Raw genomic sequence first — 20,208 nt, 5'->3', positions numbered from 1 at the left:
ATTCAAGGCAAGGCTGGATGTGGCTCTGGGCAGCCTGATCTGCTGGTTGGTGACCCTGCACATAACAGGGGTTTGGAACCAGGTGATCATTGCGGTCTTTTTCAACCCAGGCCATTCTATGATTCTATGAAACAGTAACAAGATGTGTGATTAGAGGAAAGCAGCCAAAATGCTGCAGGGATGGATAATTTGGGAATAAGTTCAAGAGAGAAGATTAGGAGAACATAAGAGGTGTGAAAAACAAAGGTGCTGGAACAAATGTTGCCCAGAAATGTCGCAATAAGGGAAGCAAGCATGAGAAGTGGAGGAGGCAGCACCAGCATCAGATACCTGCTCCAGGGAATGGAGAAGTTGTTAATGGAGGCCTTAGGGAGACCAAGAGTACAAAAGTATTTGCCCAGGAGCCAGCAGAGGATCAGCCTTTCTTCTTCTAACTTGGAAGACAACAGAGTTAGACTACTGAAAGGTTTTGAAATCATAGATGAGAACTTGAGTCCCAGAGTTTCTATAATGTCAGTTTTCTCACATGCATAGATAGGGAATGTAAAGTCCAGAGTTTCTATGTCAAACTGATCATTTTGCTTTCCCAAGTGCATTTTAGGACTTAGCTGGAAACGCCTTTGTCTGAGAATGCTGCCATGCCATCAGGAATGCTCCTAATTCCTTTTCCAGGTCACCTGCACCGTGGAGACCAGAGACAAGATCCACACAGCCCAGCTGCGGAACGCGCTGCTGGAACGCTACCCCACAGCCGCGTGGACAGAGCGATGACGAGCAGAGCACAGATGGGGCTGAGGCCCCAGGACAAGTATTTTGTGGAGCACTAATCTTGAGGCATTCAGAACAAATAGTACCTTTCGGGGTTGAACGCTTAGCAAATAGCTTCAGGATATTTATTTCCTGCTCAAAACGTAGCACGTGTCCTTGGAAATGAAGTTTAACTCGGAACTTTAGCTTAGCTAAAGGCCATTTAATAGTTTCTGCTAGTGTTGGAATTCTCAGCTGGCTCACTGTTTTTTTAATAGAACTTAGAATCCTATGGCATCCAGTGAATAAACAGGAGAAGGCATTTTTCTTGATATTTGAATGTAGACCATTGGGTTTTTGGATACTGATGCCACTATTAAAGCAATGTAGCTCCTTCTGCTGGGTTCTCCATCACTAGTACCATCTTTTCTATTTCCAAGCCAGAAGCTGAATCTGCTTCAGGGAGGACATAAGTGTGTGGGAGTGTGAATGTATTTAAGTTTGCATAAGAGCTCTGCTATCATGAAAAAATACTGTGCTAATAAAATGCAATATAAAGAAACTCTTGAAAGATAAAAGCCAATATTGTACTTTTTCCTTATTTATAAGGTTTCAGAACACTTTGCAAAAGTTTTAAAAAATGAAAACAGAAAAAATTCTGAATATAATTAGACCACATGTGCAGAAAACAAGTTCTCACCCCTGCTTTTGGAGTGTAAAAGCTAGCCATAAGATGGGAACGATTTATTATAAGAAGGCGTCTCTCCACCCTTTTGAGTTTTCTAATTAGAATCCCACTTATCACTTTATTCTGCCTAAAGCAGACTTGATCCTTCTCACCTGACAGATTAAGTGCAACGTTAAGAGTGAAATATATTTAAAGACCACACGTTACTAAGGAAAGGCAGCTTAGGGAGCGAAGGAAGCCCAAGTCTTAGGCAAGTGGCTAATGCAATTAAGAAAGAACACATTGACCTAAATACTGTTTTCATTGCTGGAGATGAAGACCTACTGATATGGTAACATAACGGGATGGCAAGAGATGTAAGAGAAATTCATTGGAATGCCTTTCTCCAAGTGTGTGTACAACGGCCACCTTTCTGCTCGTGTCTAAGGAATTACAAATTATTTGTCCTTTATTGTGGCTCATAAAGGAGTGGAAATGGGGCAGAGGCTGATGGATAAATAAAAGAAGTTCACTGCTTTGGTGTGTTTTTGGAAGGACCACGTTGACTTGTACATGTAACTAAGAAATTATTGATACTGCATTATGGTCCTTTTCAGCCCAGGCCATTCTATGATTCTATTTTCTTTGAGTTCTTGTTTGGCCACCAGAACGTGTTCTGTAAATTACAGCCTGTGAGAGAGACTCTACTCCTTGTTTCCAATCACAAGAATTTAAGAAATTCGTATAGAAACACACGATGACAGAACATATATTGCGTACCGTTGTTATCACTGAAGCAGGTGATGGATCGCTTCACCAAAGAGCAGACTTGGGGAGGTAAAAACACTAGAAATGAGGGTCAAATTACCCTTTCATCTCCTTTGGGAAACCTCTCAGAAAATTATGAGGGTGTTTTAGGTATCTATACAAGAACAAATTCAGTCTTTATAACCAAAGGTCTCAACAGTGGCTGACAGCTTTTGCTGTCTGAATTCTTGGTTTGTTGTCATGCATTATCCTGGATTTTACTTTTCTAGAAACTCAGAATATTAGTGATCTCATTTTTAATCAGAGATAACTGCATTTAGACAATATTCACTTAATGGGATGAGTGAGGTAAGAGATTCAACAACAAAAACTGAGAATTGCTGCATGTTCTCAAAACTCTGCTTTGGAAAAAAAAATTGAAAGCATTATCTGTAAGTTATTTGATATGCCACATATGACATACTCAGTTTGTTTGTTTGTTTTAGTATTAGGTATCACCATAAATTGTAGCATATTCTTCAGTATAAATCTCCTTAAAATAATGATACCATTCTGTACTGCTGTTATGCAGGTCCATCTGGTTTCTTAGGTGAATCAGGTTTTAGAGGTACTCTCATAAATATTGCAAACTTAACTAAAGCAGGCCTTCTGTTGTAGAACGTAGCAAATTCTACTAGATAGAATGCATGTTCTTATTTCCAATGGAGGGGAATGCCTTGACCTGGTTAATTCTGTTGGAGCTAAGCTGCTTAATGCTGGGAGCAGCTCTGTGATGCAGAACTTCTTCCAAGAACTGAAGCAAACAAGGTTTTATCTTCTCTTGGAAATATCTCCTCTCACATGGATTCCTACTTTTCTAAGCCAAGGCATCTTAGCTCTGCATCAACATGTAAAACTTTGCCAGTAATGTTCACAGAGCATCAGGAACCATTATCCCATGCATCCTCACAAGCTGTCCCTTGCATTCAACCTACTTTTGGAAGATCCGGGGACACGTTCCACCTTCTCATTCCAAAAAGCAGTAAATGTATTTGACATGCTGCATCAAACTTTTGCTAGATCCAAAGGTAAGCATGTGCTTTAGTGATCAGAAAACAAAACATAAAGCTCCTGGAGGCTCCTGGATTGGGCTTAAATTACTGTCAGTCATTTATTTGATGGCCTTGGATTCTTCAATCACCTTCTTTGCCATGAGTTTAACTGTAAATGAGTTGCCATGTATGGGATATTGAAGTTTGCAGGATTTATTCTACTACTGACCTTATCTTTCATATGCTCCTAACTTTTTTATACCAGTGGAGGGCAAATTCTGCTGAATATCACACATTCCTGGGCTGATGCATTTCTCTTCAGTCAAATGATGGCACTAAAAAATGTTGCCAGTGATTGGAAGCATCCTAACAAGAATCACAAGAATCACAAGGTTGGAAACGACCTATAAGATCATCCAGTCCAACTGTCTCCTCATCACCATTGCCACCACTAGCACTAAACCATATCACGCAGCACGTCATCCAGACGCGTCTTGAACATTGCCAGGGACGGTGACTCCACCACCTCCCTGGGCAGCCATTCCAGTACCTGACTACTCTCTGAGAGAAGAAGTTCTTCCTTATGTCCAACCTGAACCTCCTCTGATACAACTTGCGGCCATTGCCCCGTGTCCTGCTCGTTGCCTGGGAGAAGAGGCCAGATCCCTCTTCACCACAGCCTCCCTTCAGGAGGTTGTACAGTGCAATGAGGTCTCCCCTGAGCCTCCTCTTCTCCAGACTGAACAATCCCAGCTCCCTCAGCCGCTCCTCATAAGGTTTGTGCTCCAGACCCCTCACCAGTTTTGTTGCCCTTCTCTGAACACGCTCCAGGATCTCAACATCTTTCCTGTAGTGAGGGGCCCAAAACTGAACACAATATGAATGTTTTGAAGTAATTTAGTATTGTGCATAAATAATAAGATCTCTAAGCCCAACTCGCCCATGTCTCTTTAAAAAAGACCTGAGGACAGGGCAGAGGTGAATCAAGCACACCTGAGTGCATCCACAGAAAGGATATGAGGGGCTTGCCCTGCCCATAGGAGGAAAAAGAGAGTTCTGGTGGTGTGTGCTTTCTTTTTTCTTTCTTTTTGTTTGTTTGTTTGTTTGTTTGTTTGTTTGTTTGTTGGCTACTGCGAACGTTTTAAATCTTTTGAGCTCCTGGAAGTTGTGGAGGTGAGTGTTAGTTTTCCTGTTCTGTTTTTCTTATGACATCTGGTCCTTACGATGCCTGGAGTGTCTTTAAGGAGATTTTAACCTGTGTTGCTTTTTGAGTCAGTAAGTTGATGTCTCTGCCTATTTCCTCAAGAGGCACCTAAGAAGCTTTTCTTAAAGAGAAGTCTGTAAGAACTCCAATAAAAGATGCAGCCGTATTTCTTTCCCCTCTCCCTTCCTTGCCCGCAGTCATTCACATGCTGCAATTATGTTTGGTGTTGTAGGGGACCTGCCAGGCTGATGGCCAACACTGAAGGAAATGCTCAGGGCTTTTTTTTTCACCCCTTTATTAAAACACACCATGATGGTCTCTTGATTCATACAGACACCAGTCTGAACAAACACTCTACTGACAAGGTGAACTGAATGTGCGGGCTTACGGCATGTGCCAAAGTATTTCACTGAGTCTTGAAATAAGCTGAGTTACCTACGCACAAAGAAAAACCTGCTGTTTACAACAGTAGTGTAATCAAGAAGTGAGAATGGATGTTCCCTTCTCATTACTTACATGTGAGGTATAAATACAGAAGGAATGTATAATTTGATTTCTCTTTCATGAAAACATCTCTGTATTAGTTCTTTCTTTAAGAATCTTGAAAGTATGAAAGCCTTAAAATCAGTGAGTTAATGCTTTCTAGAACAGTGCACCTTTAAAATCTTCTGTATGTCTGTTCTCTGCCACCCGTTCCTCTCCAGAGCACAACACAGTGCCCACAGGCAGCAGATGGCAACACTTTGAAGACCCCGATTATAGCAGACAAACTTCCTGCAGACTCTACAACAGGTTGCTTCCCCAGTTGCAACAGGGCTACATTGCCATTTGGGAAACCAGCTATCCATTCCTAGGCAAATTAAATGCGTTTAACGACCAACCACTTAGTGATTTACAAAGTTGCCTCCCATTGTCTTTAGAAGAATCTAGGTCAGAGTGAAAGAGAAGCAAACCAAGACAATATGATATGATTTTGAGGCTTCTTTTCATAACTTCCTTGCAAAAATGACCTATGACCCCAAAGACTTGAGGAAAAAGTTCTTGTAAACAAATAGGAAGCATCTCATTGTCTTCTATTTGGATTTAAGAAAGTTTCTGAACTGGTCTCCTGTGCTCATGTTGCAGTTCCTGACCTAGACTCATCAACAGAATGAGATTCTGAGCAGTGATTTCTTAAGTATACTGACCCAGAGGTGACTCTGTTTCAACAAGTATATTGCACTCATGTCCATCCGCTTCCATGAATGATGCTTTGAAGACGAAAAAAGAATCTGGGTAGTGTCTTGGAATTGCATTCTGAGCTTAAGTTACTAAGCAAACCCAGCGTAAGACCATTGTTAGAAGTGATGGTAGTTACTATTTGTATGTATGATTTTTTTTTTAACATGCAAGTAAAATAAATAACTCATTTTAGCAAATGCCTACAAAGCAGGTACTGTTATTTCTTTCTTTCTTCATATTATTAGCGTAAGTATGCATATCTTCACACACTGGTTTTCACAGGGGGATTTTTTTTTCTTACGGTTTCAATTTGAAATGGATGGTTCAACTCCATTTACTTCTATTCAGCAGTATTATCCGTCTGCTTGGCAGAAATAGCCACCCTGAAAACCTTTCATAATGTCAGCTTAGCTTTCTTGGTGGTTTACCCTTTTATTTTTAGTGATGCTCTTTAACTGTAAAAGCCTTTCTGTAAGCTTCATATGGTTTTCCTTTTGGTAGGAAGTAACACTTTTTGAGACCCTACAGCAAAGCACTAACATCTGCAAGTCTGGAGGGCTGGATGTGTTGACTGCAGATGTGGCAGTCTGAACTCTGTGCTGCTGTTAAGAAAATAAGGATAGATTTCATAGTTTTCTTTGCTTTCCCCACTTTTTTTTTTTTTTTTTTTTTTTTTAATAGAGAGAGTATTTTGATTGCAGTGGAAAAAACTATTCTAGATGATCAAGAGTGATACTTCATCAGGATAGCCTGGAGAAATGCTTCTCTCTGGTCATCAGCTGATGCTGTTGTTTTGCTAAAAATTTGTTCCAGCTTGGAAATAGCTTGCAATTAAGGCAGCTGTCTATTGACTGCCTATTTTATAGCTTGTCTTGCATTGAGAAACGTTTTCCTGCTCTAACTCTAAAAGGAAGCTCTTCTAATTGAGTGGAGTCCAAAGTAGGCTGCTAACTGCTCAAAGAAGCGATTGCTCGAAATTCCTGAACCCACCTGAAAGGATCTGACAGCTGGCAACACAAGTGCTTGCTCTGCAGGCTGCAGCTGGCAGGGCAAGGTAACAGACTAGTCCTGACTTGGTAGCTTTACTTTAGATGGAAAGTGAATAGTGGGAAACAAAGACAAAACAGTTAAGAAAAAGCTGATGCTGTGTGTTCCTAGTATTTATAGTAGTGTAAAGATAATGACTAGTTAAATGAAATTTACTTAATACATCTATTTCCAGGATAAAATAAAAAGAAAATCTACATTATTTTTTTTTTCCAATCTTTATTAAAGGATCACAGTAAGATACAGAGTTACACAGGGAAACCTAGCCCAGGTTCTTGATATTCCTGTGGTTTTCTAACCACTAAACGTACTTTCTACTTTCCTAAAAACTGTTAGTGGTATCAGTTGGGCATTGGTCAAAAAAAAAAAAGGAAAAAAAGCCACTCCACCATTTAAAGCTCTTCGTTTCTCTATGCTCTTAGTTCTAGCTAAAAAGCAAAAACCTCAAGTACCTGTACTTAGTAAGACTTCTGTATCAGACATCTTATAGCACAGCATAGTCCATACATGCTACACTAGGTAAATGCTTGCTCATTACTGACTCAAGAAGCTTTTCGTTTGAGCAAAGCCTGTGTTCTCTTCTTTTTACTAGAACAGTAGCATCATGGGTGATGTGGTAAAAACCTCTCCCCAAATGACAAATATTTTAAATAGTAATTGTTTCTGAAAGTGGTTTAAATAAGAGAGAAGTTAATTCTGGTTAAATACTGAGAGATGTAAAACAGATTATCAGATTAAAAGGCTCAATTAGACATAAAGAAAATACTCTGAGAGATGCTGAACGTGGTCTACAAACCAAACATTTCAGAAACTGAACATCTGGCAGATGGGATGAGTGCTGACTTGTTATGCTTTTCATGTGACAGCCTACAAGACTTCGCTTTTGGAATGTTGTGCTTTTATTCTTGGATAATAAATTAGTTCTCAAAAAAGCTACAGGATTCTCTCTATGCTCTATAGCATATACTGCACTAACTCAGAGATAAAAATCTACATTTGAAAGATGAGGTCATGCTGCATGAAACTTAAGGCACCTGTATTAAACCAAGTTCAAGCTCTTTATGTATCCCAGCTCATCACTGCACCTCAACCTGAACTCAGTCTTTTAAAGGACTTGGTCTTTTTAATGTGCCTGCAGCAATAAAGAAGTCTGTCCTTTGTTAAAGAAAGTTGACAAAACAAATAACACAGACTAGGCTCTAACAAACATAGAAAAAGCTAGTAAAAAGTCCTGTAGAAAAACTGTAGAAACAACTTAGATCCTGCCACAAAACAGGTGCAAGTTGCTTTGTGGCCATAAATAACAATTTCTGTTGTAGAAGAAAAATTCTCCCCATGGAAAGGTCACCTATGAACCACTACTAAGTACTGTCAGGTCCTTTTCTCACCAATGACAACTGGAGTATACAGTCTATCTCAAACAGTGCAAGGCTGCAACCTTTGGCTCTTGCGTAACAGAATGAAACTTAGGCAGTGCCAAGACTGACAGGCTGAATTTCTACCAAACCATCCACAGTGCCTTTTGAATAATAGCTGAGTTTCTTCTTTAGCAAGAGAGTCTTACTTTGGTAGAAGGGCACTGCATCATGTAGTAGGAATGTAACATAGCTAATTACAGCTTCTAAACATGTGAGGTTGTTTTCTGAAAAATAAGGATGAAGTATTTGAGAGGAGACTTCTGTCACAGGCTTCTAGTAGTATTTCTTGACTGGAGGCTTGTAAGACACCAGGAGACCGAAGGAAGCATACCCAAATAGAAGTGTCTGAATGAACCAGTGGAACTGAACTGCTGGGTCAGTGATGCCTTTAGATCTGTAACATTAACAAAAGCATAAGATGTATCAAAAAGCTTAGTCTCGCAGACTACACTGTGATAATTAAAAAGGTACTTCTACCTAACCTTGATACTTAAGACTTGTTTAGAACATTTAATCTCAGACTTGTTTCCAACTGAAACTTATTTCCTACAAGACAGCACTAGTTCTTAGGATTTTAGTGGATTATAAACTGTCAACAGAAACCTACAGAGGTTTTGTGCATACAACTTCCTCAGTAATACATAATCTGCAACTTCAGTCTGTGCTGTTTCATGTGACAAGTTTACATAATTCAAGGATCAATAAGTAAGACAAGCTTAAAACAAATCTACCTTTGCTCTTCACCACAAGTCTGTGAGTACCTTCTTGCTGACTACAGACTCTGGAGGTAGTCTGTACACTAGCAAGGCAAAGTGGCTTAACAATTGCTCAGGTGTGACTGCAGTACAGGATGGCAGAGCACTGCTGCCTGAATTTGTGGCTAGAAAAAGAAAGCAGAGGGGGCTCAAGATGCTTGACCTGATTTAAGTCAATTAGTTTTAAATTAGCATATGCAAATCTTTTGTTTGTTACAGAAAGAGGTCTAGTAATGCTATAAAGAACCTGTCTGCAAGCTGACTTATGTTGCACTACATGCACTAGGGATGTGAAGCAATAGTAACTTCAGCCCACAGTACCAATACTGTCACACTTTTTACCTCCCAAAAACTGAATCACATTCATCTTAGTAAAGATAATTGTCTTGCTCAGGAATGTCACACCACCTCTTGCATTTTAGTATTGTTGGGAAATACTTTGAGAGAAACAAAAACATGAAAGCTGAAACAACTGTTATCATGTTTCTAGAGAATTATGTCAAGCATAAGCATATTTGTTAATTTTAGAAGGCAGCTCCCTCTACTGACTTTTGCTGCAAGCATTCATCTGTTGTGTCTACACAGAGAAGATGAATGTGTAGTTAGTACTGATTAACACAACACTTGTTGATTTTTTTTTTTTGTTCTTAGATTTCTTCTTACCAGCTGTGGGAAAACTTTTATAATACCAAATGCAGTGTTTCCAAATGAGTCCAGACACTGGAAAAACTAGGTTTCAAGAACTTTACCTTTTTATGTATAAAGCAAACTTACTTGAAGACACTGTATGAAGAAACACAGAGCAAAACTCGGTGAAAGCACCACTAATAATTAATGAATTTATACCTCCTTTCTCTCCAGTTCTTCCTCATGTCTCCTTTGTGATGTTCATGTGTAGATGTTACTACCTCTTTCATCATTAAACAGTGTTTAGTACTAATAGGAAAGTACTATTTGGTTACGTACAGAAGTCTGCCTCAACAAAAGATGGGCAGACAATCCATGCTTTCTTACGGCCTTTAACATTATCTGCAGAAACTTAATTATTTGTTTGCAATACATCCACTTGGTATGCTCAATAGTAATGAAATTGCCTCACTCTTAATATAACCTTAAGCCAATATATGTAAAAGCTTTCAGCAGAACCAGAGTTTAAGGGTTTAATTGAAAGTTAAAGCTTACAACTGGTGTTCAGTAAATAGTTAATCATTAGATATCGTTCTGAAGGCAGAAAATATGCTTGAGAGCCACTTGAAATAGCTATCAATGGAACAAAATTGCTTTGCTTCCAAGAGATGTTATCTGAGAAGCTAGAGACAGATAAGGCCTTAATTAAAGTAAGTTGAAAAAGTAATTCTCACAATGGCAAATTAATCTGACATCTCTGTGGAGTGGGAAGAATCAATGCAAAATAGGAGCATTTCTAATTCTTCTGAATTAGAAACAACATTAAAAGGAATAGAAGAACTCCCAAATGATTTGTGATCCTAACTTAAGACTTGGTTGGCATTAGAATCTGATTAGTGAGTATTCTATTTCACAGACCTGCATATATAACTAGATCTTAAGTAATCTCGAATGGAGATATCCAAGTCTATTTTCACAATACAGATGCAATCTATTTCAACAGGAGGCAGAATTCTGATGAGGTAAGACCTGATTAAACACCCACCTATTTTTCCCCCTGCTATCTGAGGTGCTGTTACCCAGCACCTGAACCAACAATGAATAAGAACCTGCCTATTACACAAAGGGTAATTGTCAAAAAACAAGCAAACAATTGTACAGAACATTGTGTTTGGTTGCAGCCAGATGAGCTTTGGCAGACCTTGCTGCCAGTTTCCCAAGCTGCCATCTCCTAATTTTTGCTATCCAGTACAGCAGTAACCTCCTGTGGATGACAGCAAAGGAATACTCCAGCATGAACTTGACCAGCACCCTCAGAACTAATATTACTCCTGACAACCACCAAAATCAGTTTGTAACTTAAGTGTCACTTGTACCAGAAATCCTTTCCAGAGAATCTGAGGTAAGAAGTAGGGGGGAGATAACTTACTGGCATAATTTTATACCATACAAGGCTTCTACTATGTGAATCAACCAGGATACGTAGAACCTAATAAAAAGAAAATATATTTTATTTTTGTTTTACATCAGAGTGAAGACTGTTGTATCTAAGATCTATTATGCAAAGGGTGTCAAATTGTAAGCACAGCAATGTCGCTACACCTTAAGCTAGAAAGGAAGGCACTGCTTATCTTAGATGTGGGAAAAAAAGCACTGTCTTAGAAGAACCTAGAGCCCAGAAAACTAGAAAGTATAATGGAAACTCATGCAATACACCTGAACTTGCCATTTTGAGTACCCACTGCACGTCTCCACAAGTTTCAGTACTTGGTTAAGCTGACTGAATGCAGTGGTTTAACTAAATGTGCAAAACCTATCCTTTTACCTACAGGAGTAATTTTAGTGATCCTGTAGCGTTAGGGAAGCTTTTAAGGGTGTAGTTCTATGCGTACAGGTATAGTTCAACTGTGTGTACAGATAGAGAATATAGAACGTGAGAATTATTTTAACCTGTCTTGAAAGTTTTCATAAAAAGGACATCCAATTAGGATCAGTTCAGTACCTTGCTAAAGCATAGGAAGCTTTAAGCAAAGACTACATGAAATACAGTGAAATAAATAAGGCAGGCTGAGGATTCCCGTAAGGAGACAGCATAGAAAAGTGCTGGGCTACAGAGAAATTGTTTTCCAGTTCTTAAGATCAAAGGTTTAGACTACTTGAGCAACAAACTGGCAAAATAACAGCAAGCCTAAGTTTAAATAGGGACCAGTAACTGTCTCTGAAAGTATTATCTGTATGCTTTCCTTTCTCAGGATACCAGCAGAGATGCCAAACTGTAAGCTGAATTCTCATCCTTCCAGCCTGGCCTCAGCCTGCCTCATCTCCTGCAGTACTTCTTGCCCTGCACCCTGAGCTGCGGCGAGCCGGCAGCAGAGCTCCAAGTGTACTTAACAGCTAGGTTACGGAACAGCTCGTTAACAAGGACAGCCAGAGAGGAGCAGGCAGCCAGATGGCACTCACCCGTAGCACACCCACTTGTGGTAGTTGTCCACTAAATAACGAAGGAAGTTACCAAACAGTCCCAAATAGCTGTAAGGGATGGTTGAAGGTGACAGCGATACCCACTGCGGAGACAAAAACGGTATTATTAACGTTAAGGTCCTCGAGGGCCGCTGTCTCGCTCGCCCCCCGCGCCACGGCCGCATCTCCAACAGCAGTCAGACGCACGCGGGTCGACGATGGCTGGGATGGCCGCCCCCCTCCCGTCACCTCAATCCCAATCGCAGCGTTCGCGAGCCCGCCGCCCTTACGCCCAGCAGGATCATGCCGAAGATGATGCCGATCATCCAGATGAGCCGCGAGCGCTGGAAGTGGCAGCTGCCATCGCGCACCCGCTCCGCACCCGTCATCCTGCCGTCCAACACCGGGCCACCAACCGCCGCCGCAGGTAAACAGTGCAGCGACGGGGCGGAGCGACCGCGGCCCGCGTCATTTCCTGCAGCTCAGCCTCTTCGCGCCGGCCGCTGAGCACGCGGCGCCCCCTGGCGGCGAGACCGGGCTGCTGCGGGTCGTGGTGCCGGGGGGGAAAGAGCGCAGCGGGCGGCGCAGGCAGGTGCCGGCACCTCTGAGACACGGCCGGGGTGAGCGGGATGGACCTCCGCTCACTTCCAGTGTGCCCACGGTTTCCAGTGGCCTGGTCTGGTAGTTGGCGACCCTGCACGTAGCAGGAGGGTTGAAACTAGATGATCGTTGTGGTCCTTTTCAACCCAAGCCATGCTATGATAAAGCACGCTGGGATCTATGCTATATATTAAATCAAGTGTTTTAACAACTCCTGCCTGGCTTTTTACACACCGTTTCCTCTTTATTTTGGAGACAGATTTGGAAGGCAAAAGACAGATTATCTCATAAGTCTTTATCACTGTTCCGTAGCATTTGCTAGAATGTGCCAGACGGCTAACTCTGGGGCAGCTGGCTTTTGCAGTCCGGCTGAAAGTTTTATTCTATCATATTTTGGTCAAAGATTTCTATGTATGCTTTCATATTTAGCTACTGTCCCAGTGCTGGAAGTGTTAATTGTCAGTGAATTACATTTACTGGCAAGCATAGAACCACAGAATGGCCTGGGTTGAAAAGGACCACAATGATCATCTGGTTCCAACCTCCTGCTGTGTGCAGGGTCACCAACCAGCAGACCAGGCTGCCCAGAGCCACATCCAGCCTGGTCTTGAATGCCTCCAGGGATGGGGCATCCACAACCTCCTTGGGCAACCTGTTCCAGTGCCTCACCACTCTCTGGGTGAGAAACTTCCTCCTAATATCAAACCTAAACCTCCCCTGTCTGGTTTAAAACCATTCCCTTGTCTTATCACTATCCACATTCATAAACATCCATTCCCCCTCCTGTTTATATGCCCCCCTCAAGTACTGATGATCTGAATTAGGAAGTGCGGCTGCAAACAGCACTATGTGAAGTGAGGAAAAATGATGAACCAACTCACTTTGCCAAGGTCAGAGGAAACAAAGTTGTTTCTGCCTGTTTTGCTTCACCAGCCCTGACTTTTGAGATTGCTAGTGCTTCCTCTAACCCATGTTACACAGTGATGGAATGAGATCTGGCAGCTCAGCATCATGCAGCTCACTTACTTCACACAGTTAGTGCACACTTTGTAACGTGTTTGTGTGATGCATCAAAACAGCTTCCTGTGCTGGAGCACATGCATATGCTGGTAACTAACAATCAGCAATGATGGGGCTCTATAGGTATTCAGTGATGAGCAGTATGGCTTTACTCTGTGTCAGGCTACATAGATTGCTCACTGGGACTGTTTTCATAGAATCATAGAATCACAGGATGGCCCAGGTTAGAAGGGACCTCAAGGATCATGAAGCTCCAATCCCCCACAGCATGCACGGCCACCAACCTCCACATTTAATACCAGACCAGGCTGCCCAGGGCCCAATCCAGCCTGGCCTTCAACACCTCCAGTGATGAACAGGGCATCCACAGCCTCTCTGGGCAGCTGTTCCAGCACCTCACCATTCTCATAGTAAAGAACTTCCTCCTGTCATCCAACCTAAACCTTCCCTCCCTCAACTTCAAACCATTTCCCCTTATCCTGTTGTTATCAGCCCTTTCAAAGAGTTGACTCCCCTCCTGTTTGTAGGCTCTTTTTAGGTCCTGAAAGGCTGCAATGAGGTCACTCTGCAGCCTTCTTTTCTCCAGGCTGAACAAGCCCATCTCCCTCAGCCTGTCTTCATAGGAAAGGTGCTTCAGTCCCCTGATCATCGAATGATCACAGAATGATTATAGAATCATTAAGGTTGGAAAGACCACTATTTCGTAGTAGTTAAGGCCATAAAAAAGAGAGAAAGCACAATCTTAAAAACAAGTTAGGGGGAAAGAAGTGTGCTCTCTCATAGTTGTATACAAACTTTTCTTTCACTTGCACAGGATGGTTGCTAACTGAAGCATGAGAATGATGGCAGAATGATTGTCCTGTATATCTCAGAAACAGAGATACTACTTTTTTTAGAAAAGTAATGTTGTGAGTTTTGTTTTTTTTCACTGCTGAAATTATGCCTGGAGGGTCCTGACATCTCCACAGTGACTGGGTATGTAGCTGAAATGGGGCAGTTCTGCTGAAAACAATAAAATGGAGTAGTGCATTCTTTCTTACTAATGCCTAAGACATATCTGGCTCATTTCACACGTTGTTTATAGCAGCATATCACTTTCTTAGATTTTCAAATGTTGGCGTTTTTGTTGTATCTAATACTGGAGAAAACTTGTCGTTCTCCCCCATCCCCCAGTTTAGAAACGTTTGCTATCTCTAACTTAGAGATATTGACTATCTCACTTTCATCGGGAAGTACAAAGGGTATTTGCCAGGTAGTCTGCCTCTTTTGTTTTGTGTTCTGGTAGATGCCGGAGGAGAGTAGATAGAGACATGTTGGCTCTTCTGTGTCTTTTAAAATTCTTCCCAAAAGGAAGAAAAAGAAAAAGGAAAAGAAAGGGGGGTGGTGGTGGTGGTTACTCTAATCCAGACCAACATTTATTGCATGAGTCATCCCACTGAAGTCAGGGATGTGACTGTGTAAATAGCTGCTTGCTGTATTAGTGAGGATTATGGTATTGGGCTCCTTTTAGGAAGTTACTCCAGCTTTAAAATGGTTTTGAAGCTTGTATAAAAAAGATGGGATACAGTCAGCGGAAGTTACCTAAGGAGATGAAACTATCAATATAAGATACAGTGCTGTAATGAAGCTACTGGAAGCAATGTCTGATTGCTAATTTAACCAGTTAACGTACGACTTTGCTCCTCTGTCATTTTTAATTTCTAGTGGAGTATTAAACATTATGTCACTGTAAGTTCTAGGACTAAAGAATCTAAGGAAATATACGATCTTTAAAATATTGCCTGCTGCTGTTTGACAAGTCTGGTAGTTTCACAGATAATGGCCAACATTTGTACCACATGCACATACTTAAAAATAACTTTTAAAGAGTAATGAGAAGTGCTTAAGGAGAAACTGTGAGGTGCAGTAATTTTGCTGGTTGTGATTCTTTGTGTCTTGCAAGTAATTACACATCTCCCTGACGTATCCCTATTCTGTGTGTGCTTGATAAATCTAGGTCTCTTCTGTTGTATTTTGAATATAATCAGGAGCATAATGCAAGTCTTGGAAATTGCCGGCTGTAAAGGCCCCAGCCTCCTTCTTTAGTCTTTGCAGAGATTAAGAACTGAGTATTACTTTTAAGCTGCAGAGTGTTGTATTTGGTTTGTGCATTTTAGAGATCAATTGACGTTGAGTTCTGTGTGCCCATCCTGTGTGCTTTCACAGTGTTATTAAAAAGAAACGGACTTCTTTATCATGACGTGCTTCAGCCAACATTGCATTAATAAGCCTTTCTAAACAGCCAGCAAAAGCTCACCAGTTTGAAATGCACGTTGCCAAAATAGCATCAGTGTTGATTACAAGTGTGCATTTTACAGATCTGTAGTTGCTTCTGTTGGTGTCTATTGGAAGTCAATAACTTTATTCCTACAAAAATATTTTGCAGACCGTTCTGATGGATTTCTTTTGTTAGGTGACGTAGCTTTAAAATGTGGAGTATTAACAAGTGGCATCCATTTGAAAACTCAGTTTATGAAGTTGGAATTTATCTTACAAGCATTTGATGGGATTCCTTTAGGTTAGGTTTATAATGAAGTATTTGTCAGGAATTTCTAGAAGTACATGAACAAAAAGAGCATTTTACACCCTTCTGAGAGACTAATAATACTGAACCTACCTTGCCAGGATAAATGATATGTGACCAGGAAGCCCTCCTCAAGTTGTTTATGTTGGAAGAACATGGCCAGTTTAAACTATTCAAAAGGTGGGCTGTGAGTGCACGCCAACATCCTGCAGTATTACACACTGAGCTACTAAAACACGACAAAGCAGTAAATCTCCAACGAACCACCAGCATTCTGGTGCCTTGCTCTGTCCCTTAACCAACTGATGACAGTAATTATTTTAATACAGACTAGTTGGTACCTGGTATTGCTGCTTCTTCCTTTCCTGAGGAATTCCTGTCTTTTTATTTCTATTTCCGACTTTGAAAGCCACAGCCTTTGTTTGCCAAGTTCTTCATGTGCATGGTGGTAAACGAGGGCGTGCAGTGTTGGGAAAAGGGAAGTTTTCCAACTTGTGTGTTACTCTTGAGGGTCAGTTGGGCCCAGCTAATGCATTTTTAACGTGTTTCTCAGTTAATGAAAACATCATGTCAATTGACTGTTTTATAGCTAGATTTTTTTTTTTTCTTTGTGCCTGAAATAGGAATCTTGTGAGGGAAAAACTGGCTGCAGTATAAGAATCCAACACAGATCTAGAAGAGATCTGGGGTCACTAGCATATGGGTGAGCATATGGGTGAGGTGGGTGGGAAGCATGCTTCAGGACATCCACATGGGTGGGGATGGTGTTTGGGAGATGAGAAGAAATAGGGCTGACAAGGGAACTTAGATGATAGTTCCTTGAGCAGGGAGGAGAAGACTGCAGACAGCTTGTCTCCAGTCCCAGCAGACTAGCCTTAAGGCCACATTCACTCGTCTTTAGGTGACTAGTTATCATAATCAAGCTTGGCAGGCTACGATGTAGTATTCCTATAGCTTCGTGTGGTTGTGCTTGTATTCTGTCAACACACATACACAGAAAAAGATATAGTCCCTGTCCCAAAACATCTGCAGTTCAGAGTTCTGACCCTCTTCAGATGCAGTGGGTCCACGAGTGCTTCTGGAGCAGATCAGTCTCAAGGCATCTGCTGGTTACACGGATGGTGAGGAGCCTGCTGGAGCCTCCCTTGCAAAGGGGAAGGAGACAGGGATGGAGACGATCAGGAGTATGAGGGAAGAGATTGCAGTAAAGTAACACAGACTGTGAACCTGACCCTGATAGGTGCAAATACTTCTGCATTTAAATGAAATGGTACTTATCTGGGTGGTGCTGGGGCAAGTGAGGGCCTGCCAGATGGACCTGTGCCTGGCAGTGCTCTGGAGGACTGGTTTGGATTTGAGAGGATATTATGCACAATTTTTTTCGTTGTTTTTCAAGGCAGGATTTTAGTGAATTCATTTGCAACTGCAGAGGTTACTGTGAGGTTTTTCCAATCAAAGAAGAACGAGGTTTGTGATGATTTAAGCATTTGGCTTTTTGCAAGTAGGAATCCTGCACTGCTGAGCAGTGAGAATGCTATCAACAATAGTAAAAAACCAAACCAAAACAAACAACAACAAAATCCCCACAGATGTTAAGAGTTATGGTTACTGGAAAAGCAATGGAGGAAAAAAAAGATGTTCAAATCTTAATACTTAAAACACCTTGATTTATTGTACATTAAACGAAAGGACAATATGAATGAACAAAGGTATGGGGTGAGTAATGATGATCACCTACAGGGAGTGAGGTAGGATTTTTCAGTGTGGAAAAGTGAGTGATGAAGGGAGAAAGTGCTGGGAGTTGATGAAATAGTGGGCAGCAACCACGGGAAGCAGTGTGTGGCTTTCCAAGTTCTTATAAGGGAGGCAGCAGACACCAAATGATTCTAGTGGGTAACATATTAAGAGCAAATGGAAGTGTTATTTCATATAACACATAGTTGATCTGTGGGATGAAAATGACAAAGTAAAAGTAAAATGGTAAAAGTACCATTACATAGCTGAGTGTGCTGGTTATGTGTACCTGCAATCCCCAGCCAAGTATCCATTTCTGGCTGTTGCTGAAAAGTTAAATGTCAGGCTAGACACGTATTTGGTTTCTGAAGGGTGACCCTAGATCTCAGATACTTACAGTCCACCCTATGAACTATTTTAAGAGTGGAATATAAGAAAAACTTAACTGTGAGATTATTCTAAAGCCTTGAAACTAATGCTTTTTCACCTTGAAACCTATCCATTTTAATGAGAACTGTGTCAGAGCAAGCTTTAATACTTCATGTTGTTCTCAGCAGCATTGTTTTCCTCCACTTCAGCTGTTAGAAACAACGCTCATTTGAGGTAGGAAGAGAGATTAGAACAAGACTGTGGTGTAAGGCGTTTGCTATAGGGAAGAGCTCCATGTTGCAGGTGACAGCTCTCTTTAGAGGTGGTTCTGAACTGCATGGGGAACAAATGCCTCTTGCAAAGGAAGTGTTATCCCAAAACTCCCTGAAAGGGGATTGTGGTGAGGTGGGGGTCAGTGATAGGACAAAAGGCAATGGCCTCAAGTTGTGCCAAGGGAGGCTCAGGTTGAATATTAGGAAAAACTTCTGTGAAAGAGTAGTCACACTGGAATAGGCTGCCCAAGGAGATGGGGGAGTCGTCATTCCTGGAGGTGTTTGAGAATCATGTACATGTGGTACTAAGGAACCTGCTTTGGTCTGCAGTATTGGTGGTAGGTGGGCTGCTGGACTAGATGATCTTAGAGGTCTTTTCCAACCTTACTGATTCTATGATTCTTTGTATGATTTCACCTTTTTTCGCTTGAGGTGCAAAATGTGTCTCCACCCTGTTTGCCTTGGTCCGTTTTGGAAGTGCACAAAACAAGAGATGCCACTGTGAGCACACTGCACCCTGCAGAGCAGGCAAGAAAGCAAGCATTTCCTGGCTGCTTGTGTTCCTTGGGATGTTCCTAGACATGTTTTCTGTGACAGTATAGCACAGAGGGAAATCTCTGTAGAAGAGAATTCACTTATTCTGCTGAATTCCACAGCATTTGGACATGACATCTCTGTTATTCTCCAGGATTGTTTTGTAGTGTTTTTATTTCAGTGATGTAAGGGCTGTCTTTTACTGCCAAGCCCATAATTAAAGTGGTGTTGACTTGTAAGTAATGGGCTGCAAAAGGTGTACCAGAAGATAATTAAAGATGCACTGTAGATAAGGGAGCATGAACATTCTTTTTATGAGGTGTTAATGTCTGAAGACCAACTAGTGAAATTGATCTTGCCTCCATCAGGATGAAAGATCTGGTTAAACATCAATAACACTGCGCTGCCCTAGAAAATGTTTGATGTAGGGATTTCTAGAGGTCTGTACTTGAGCACAGACTCCCCAGGCAGGCGCCTGGTGGCAGAGCCGTGCAGCACTGGGTGATTTGGCATCCCATCCATGCTAACGTGGTTCTTTGCATATCCTAACACTGGGGCTGCTCCGAGCTCGCGATGCCCTGATCTGGACTAAGGTAGATGCGAACCTTTTTCAAAGCCATTTTAACGAGCGCTGTGGCTAGTCCTTTTCTAACGATAACTCTGCTGCCTCTCCTAAATGTCCATTACATTTTTTTTTCCATTTTTTTTTTCTTCCCGCGTTTTCAGCATATGTAATTTTGATTCTTCTGTAGATGCACTTACATCATGCCCCCGACTTGAAGGGACACTGGCAGAAGAAAGACAAAGAAATTTTATGCTTTTGGACCTTGCTGAAATCTGCAGCAAAATTCCATGGATTTTGGTGGGAACCTGAAGACAACCTGTGATATGAAGAGATATTTTTTGTTAAACTGCTTTCAGTATTTCTGTTTTGATTTGTTTTGTTTTGTTTTTCTTCTCCACATTTCTCCCACACATAGAATCATAGGATGGCTTAGATTATAACTGATGCACAGCAGCTGAGGGAACACAGTCAGCAAGGGCAGATCAGTGCCTGGATCTAGGTGCGACCAAGCTGCTGCTGTAGCAGAAGTTGGCTGTTAGGTTAGGCCAAGTCCAAATGCCTCAGCAGAAGAGCAGCAGAGGAGGGGGAGGACAAGATTGCCATCTT

The 20,208-nt window shown here is 41.5% G+C and overlaps 2 protein-coding genes across 4 annotated transcripts in view; one reads left to right on the top strand and one right to left on the bottom strand.

Annotated features, from left to right (window-relative positions):
* LOC128077917 (L-threonine ammonia-lyase-like) overlaps positions 1-1,325 on the top strand; it is a 28,201-nt gene extending 26,876 nt beyond the window's left edge. For all 3 annotated transcript variants that reach the window (XM_052677578.1, XM_052677581.1, XM_052677579.1), the window contains one exon: positions 673-1,325. In XM_052677578.1, coding sequence (XP_052533538.1) covers positions 673-771 — 99 coding nt within the window. In that variant the 3' untranslated portion in view covers positions 772-1,325. The remainder of the gene's footprint in view (positions 1-672) is intronic.
* A 4,964-nt stretch (positions 1,326-6,289) lies between these two features.
* TMEM254 (transmembrane protein 254) lies at positions 6,290-12,390 on the bottom strand. The gene is made up of 4 exons (XM_052677647.1): positions 12,236-12,390; positions 11,946-12,049; positions 10,915-10,974; positions 6,290-8,497 (listed from the first exon to the last, which is right to left on the bottom strand). Exons 1-4 carry the CDS (start codon positions 12,332-12,334, stop codon positions 8,377-8,379), a joined length of 384 nt encoding a protein of 127 aa, XP_052533607.1. The 5' UTR covers positions 12,335-12,390; the 3' UTR covers positions 6,290-8,376.
* Between the last annotated feature and the right edge of the window lie 7,818 nt (positions 12,391-20,208).

The sequence above is a fragment of the Tympanuchus pallidicinctus genome, unplaced genomic scaffold (genome assembly GCF_026119805.1).
Source record: "Tympanuchus pallidicinctus isolate F22 unplaced genomic scaffold, pur_lepc_1.0 scaffold16, whole genome shotgun sequence".
NCBI classification, from domain to species: Eukaryota; Metazoa; Chordata; class Aves; order Galliformes; family Phasianidae; genus Tympanuchus; species Tympanuchus pallidicinctus.
This window is presented reverse-complemented; position numbering and strand designations above follow the sequence as displayed.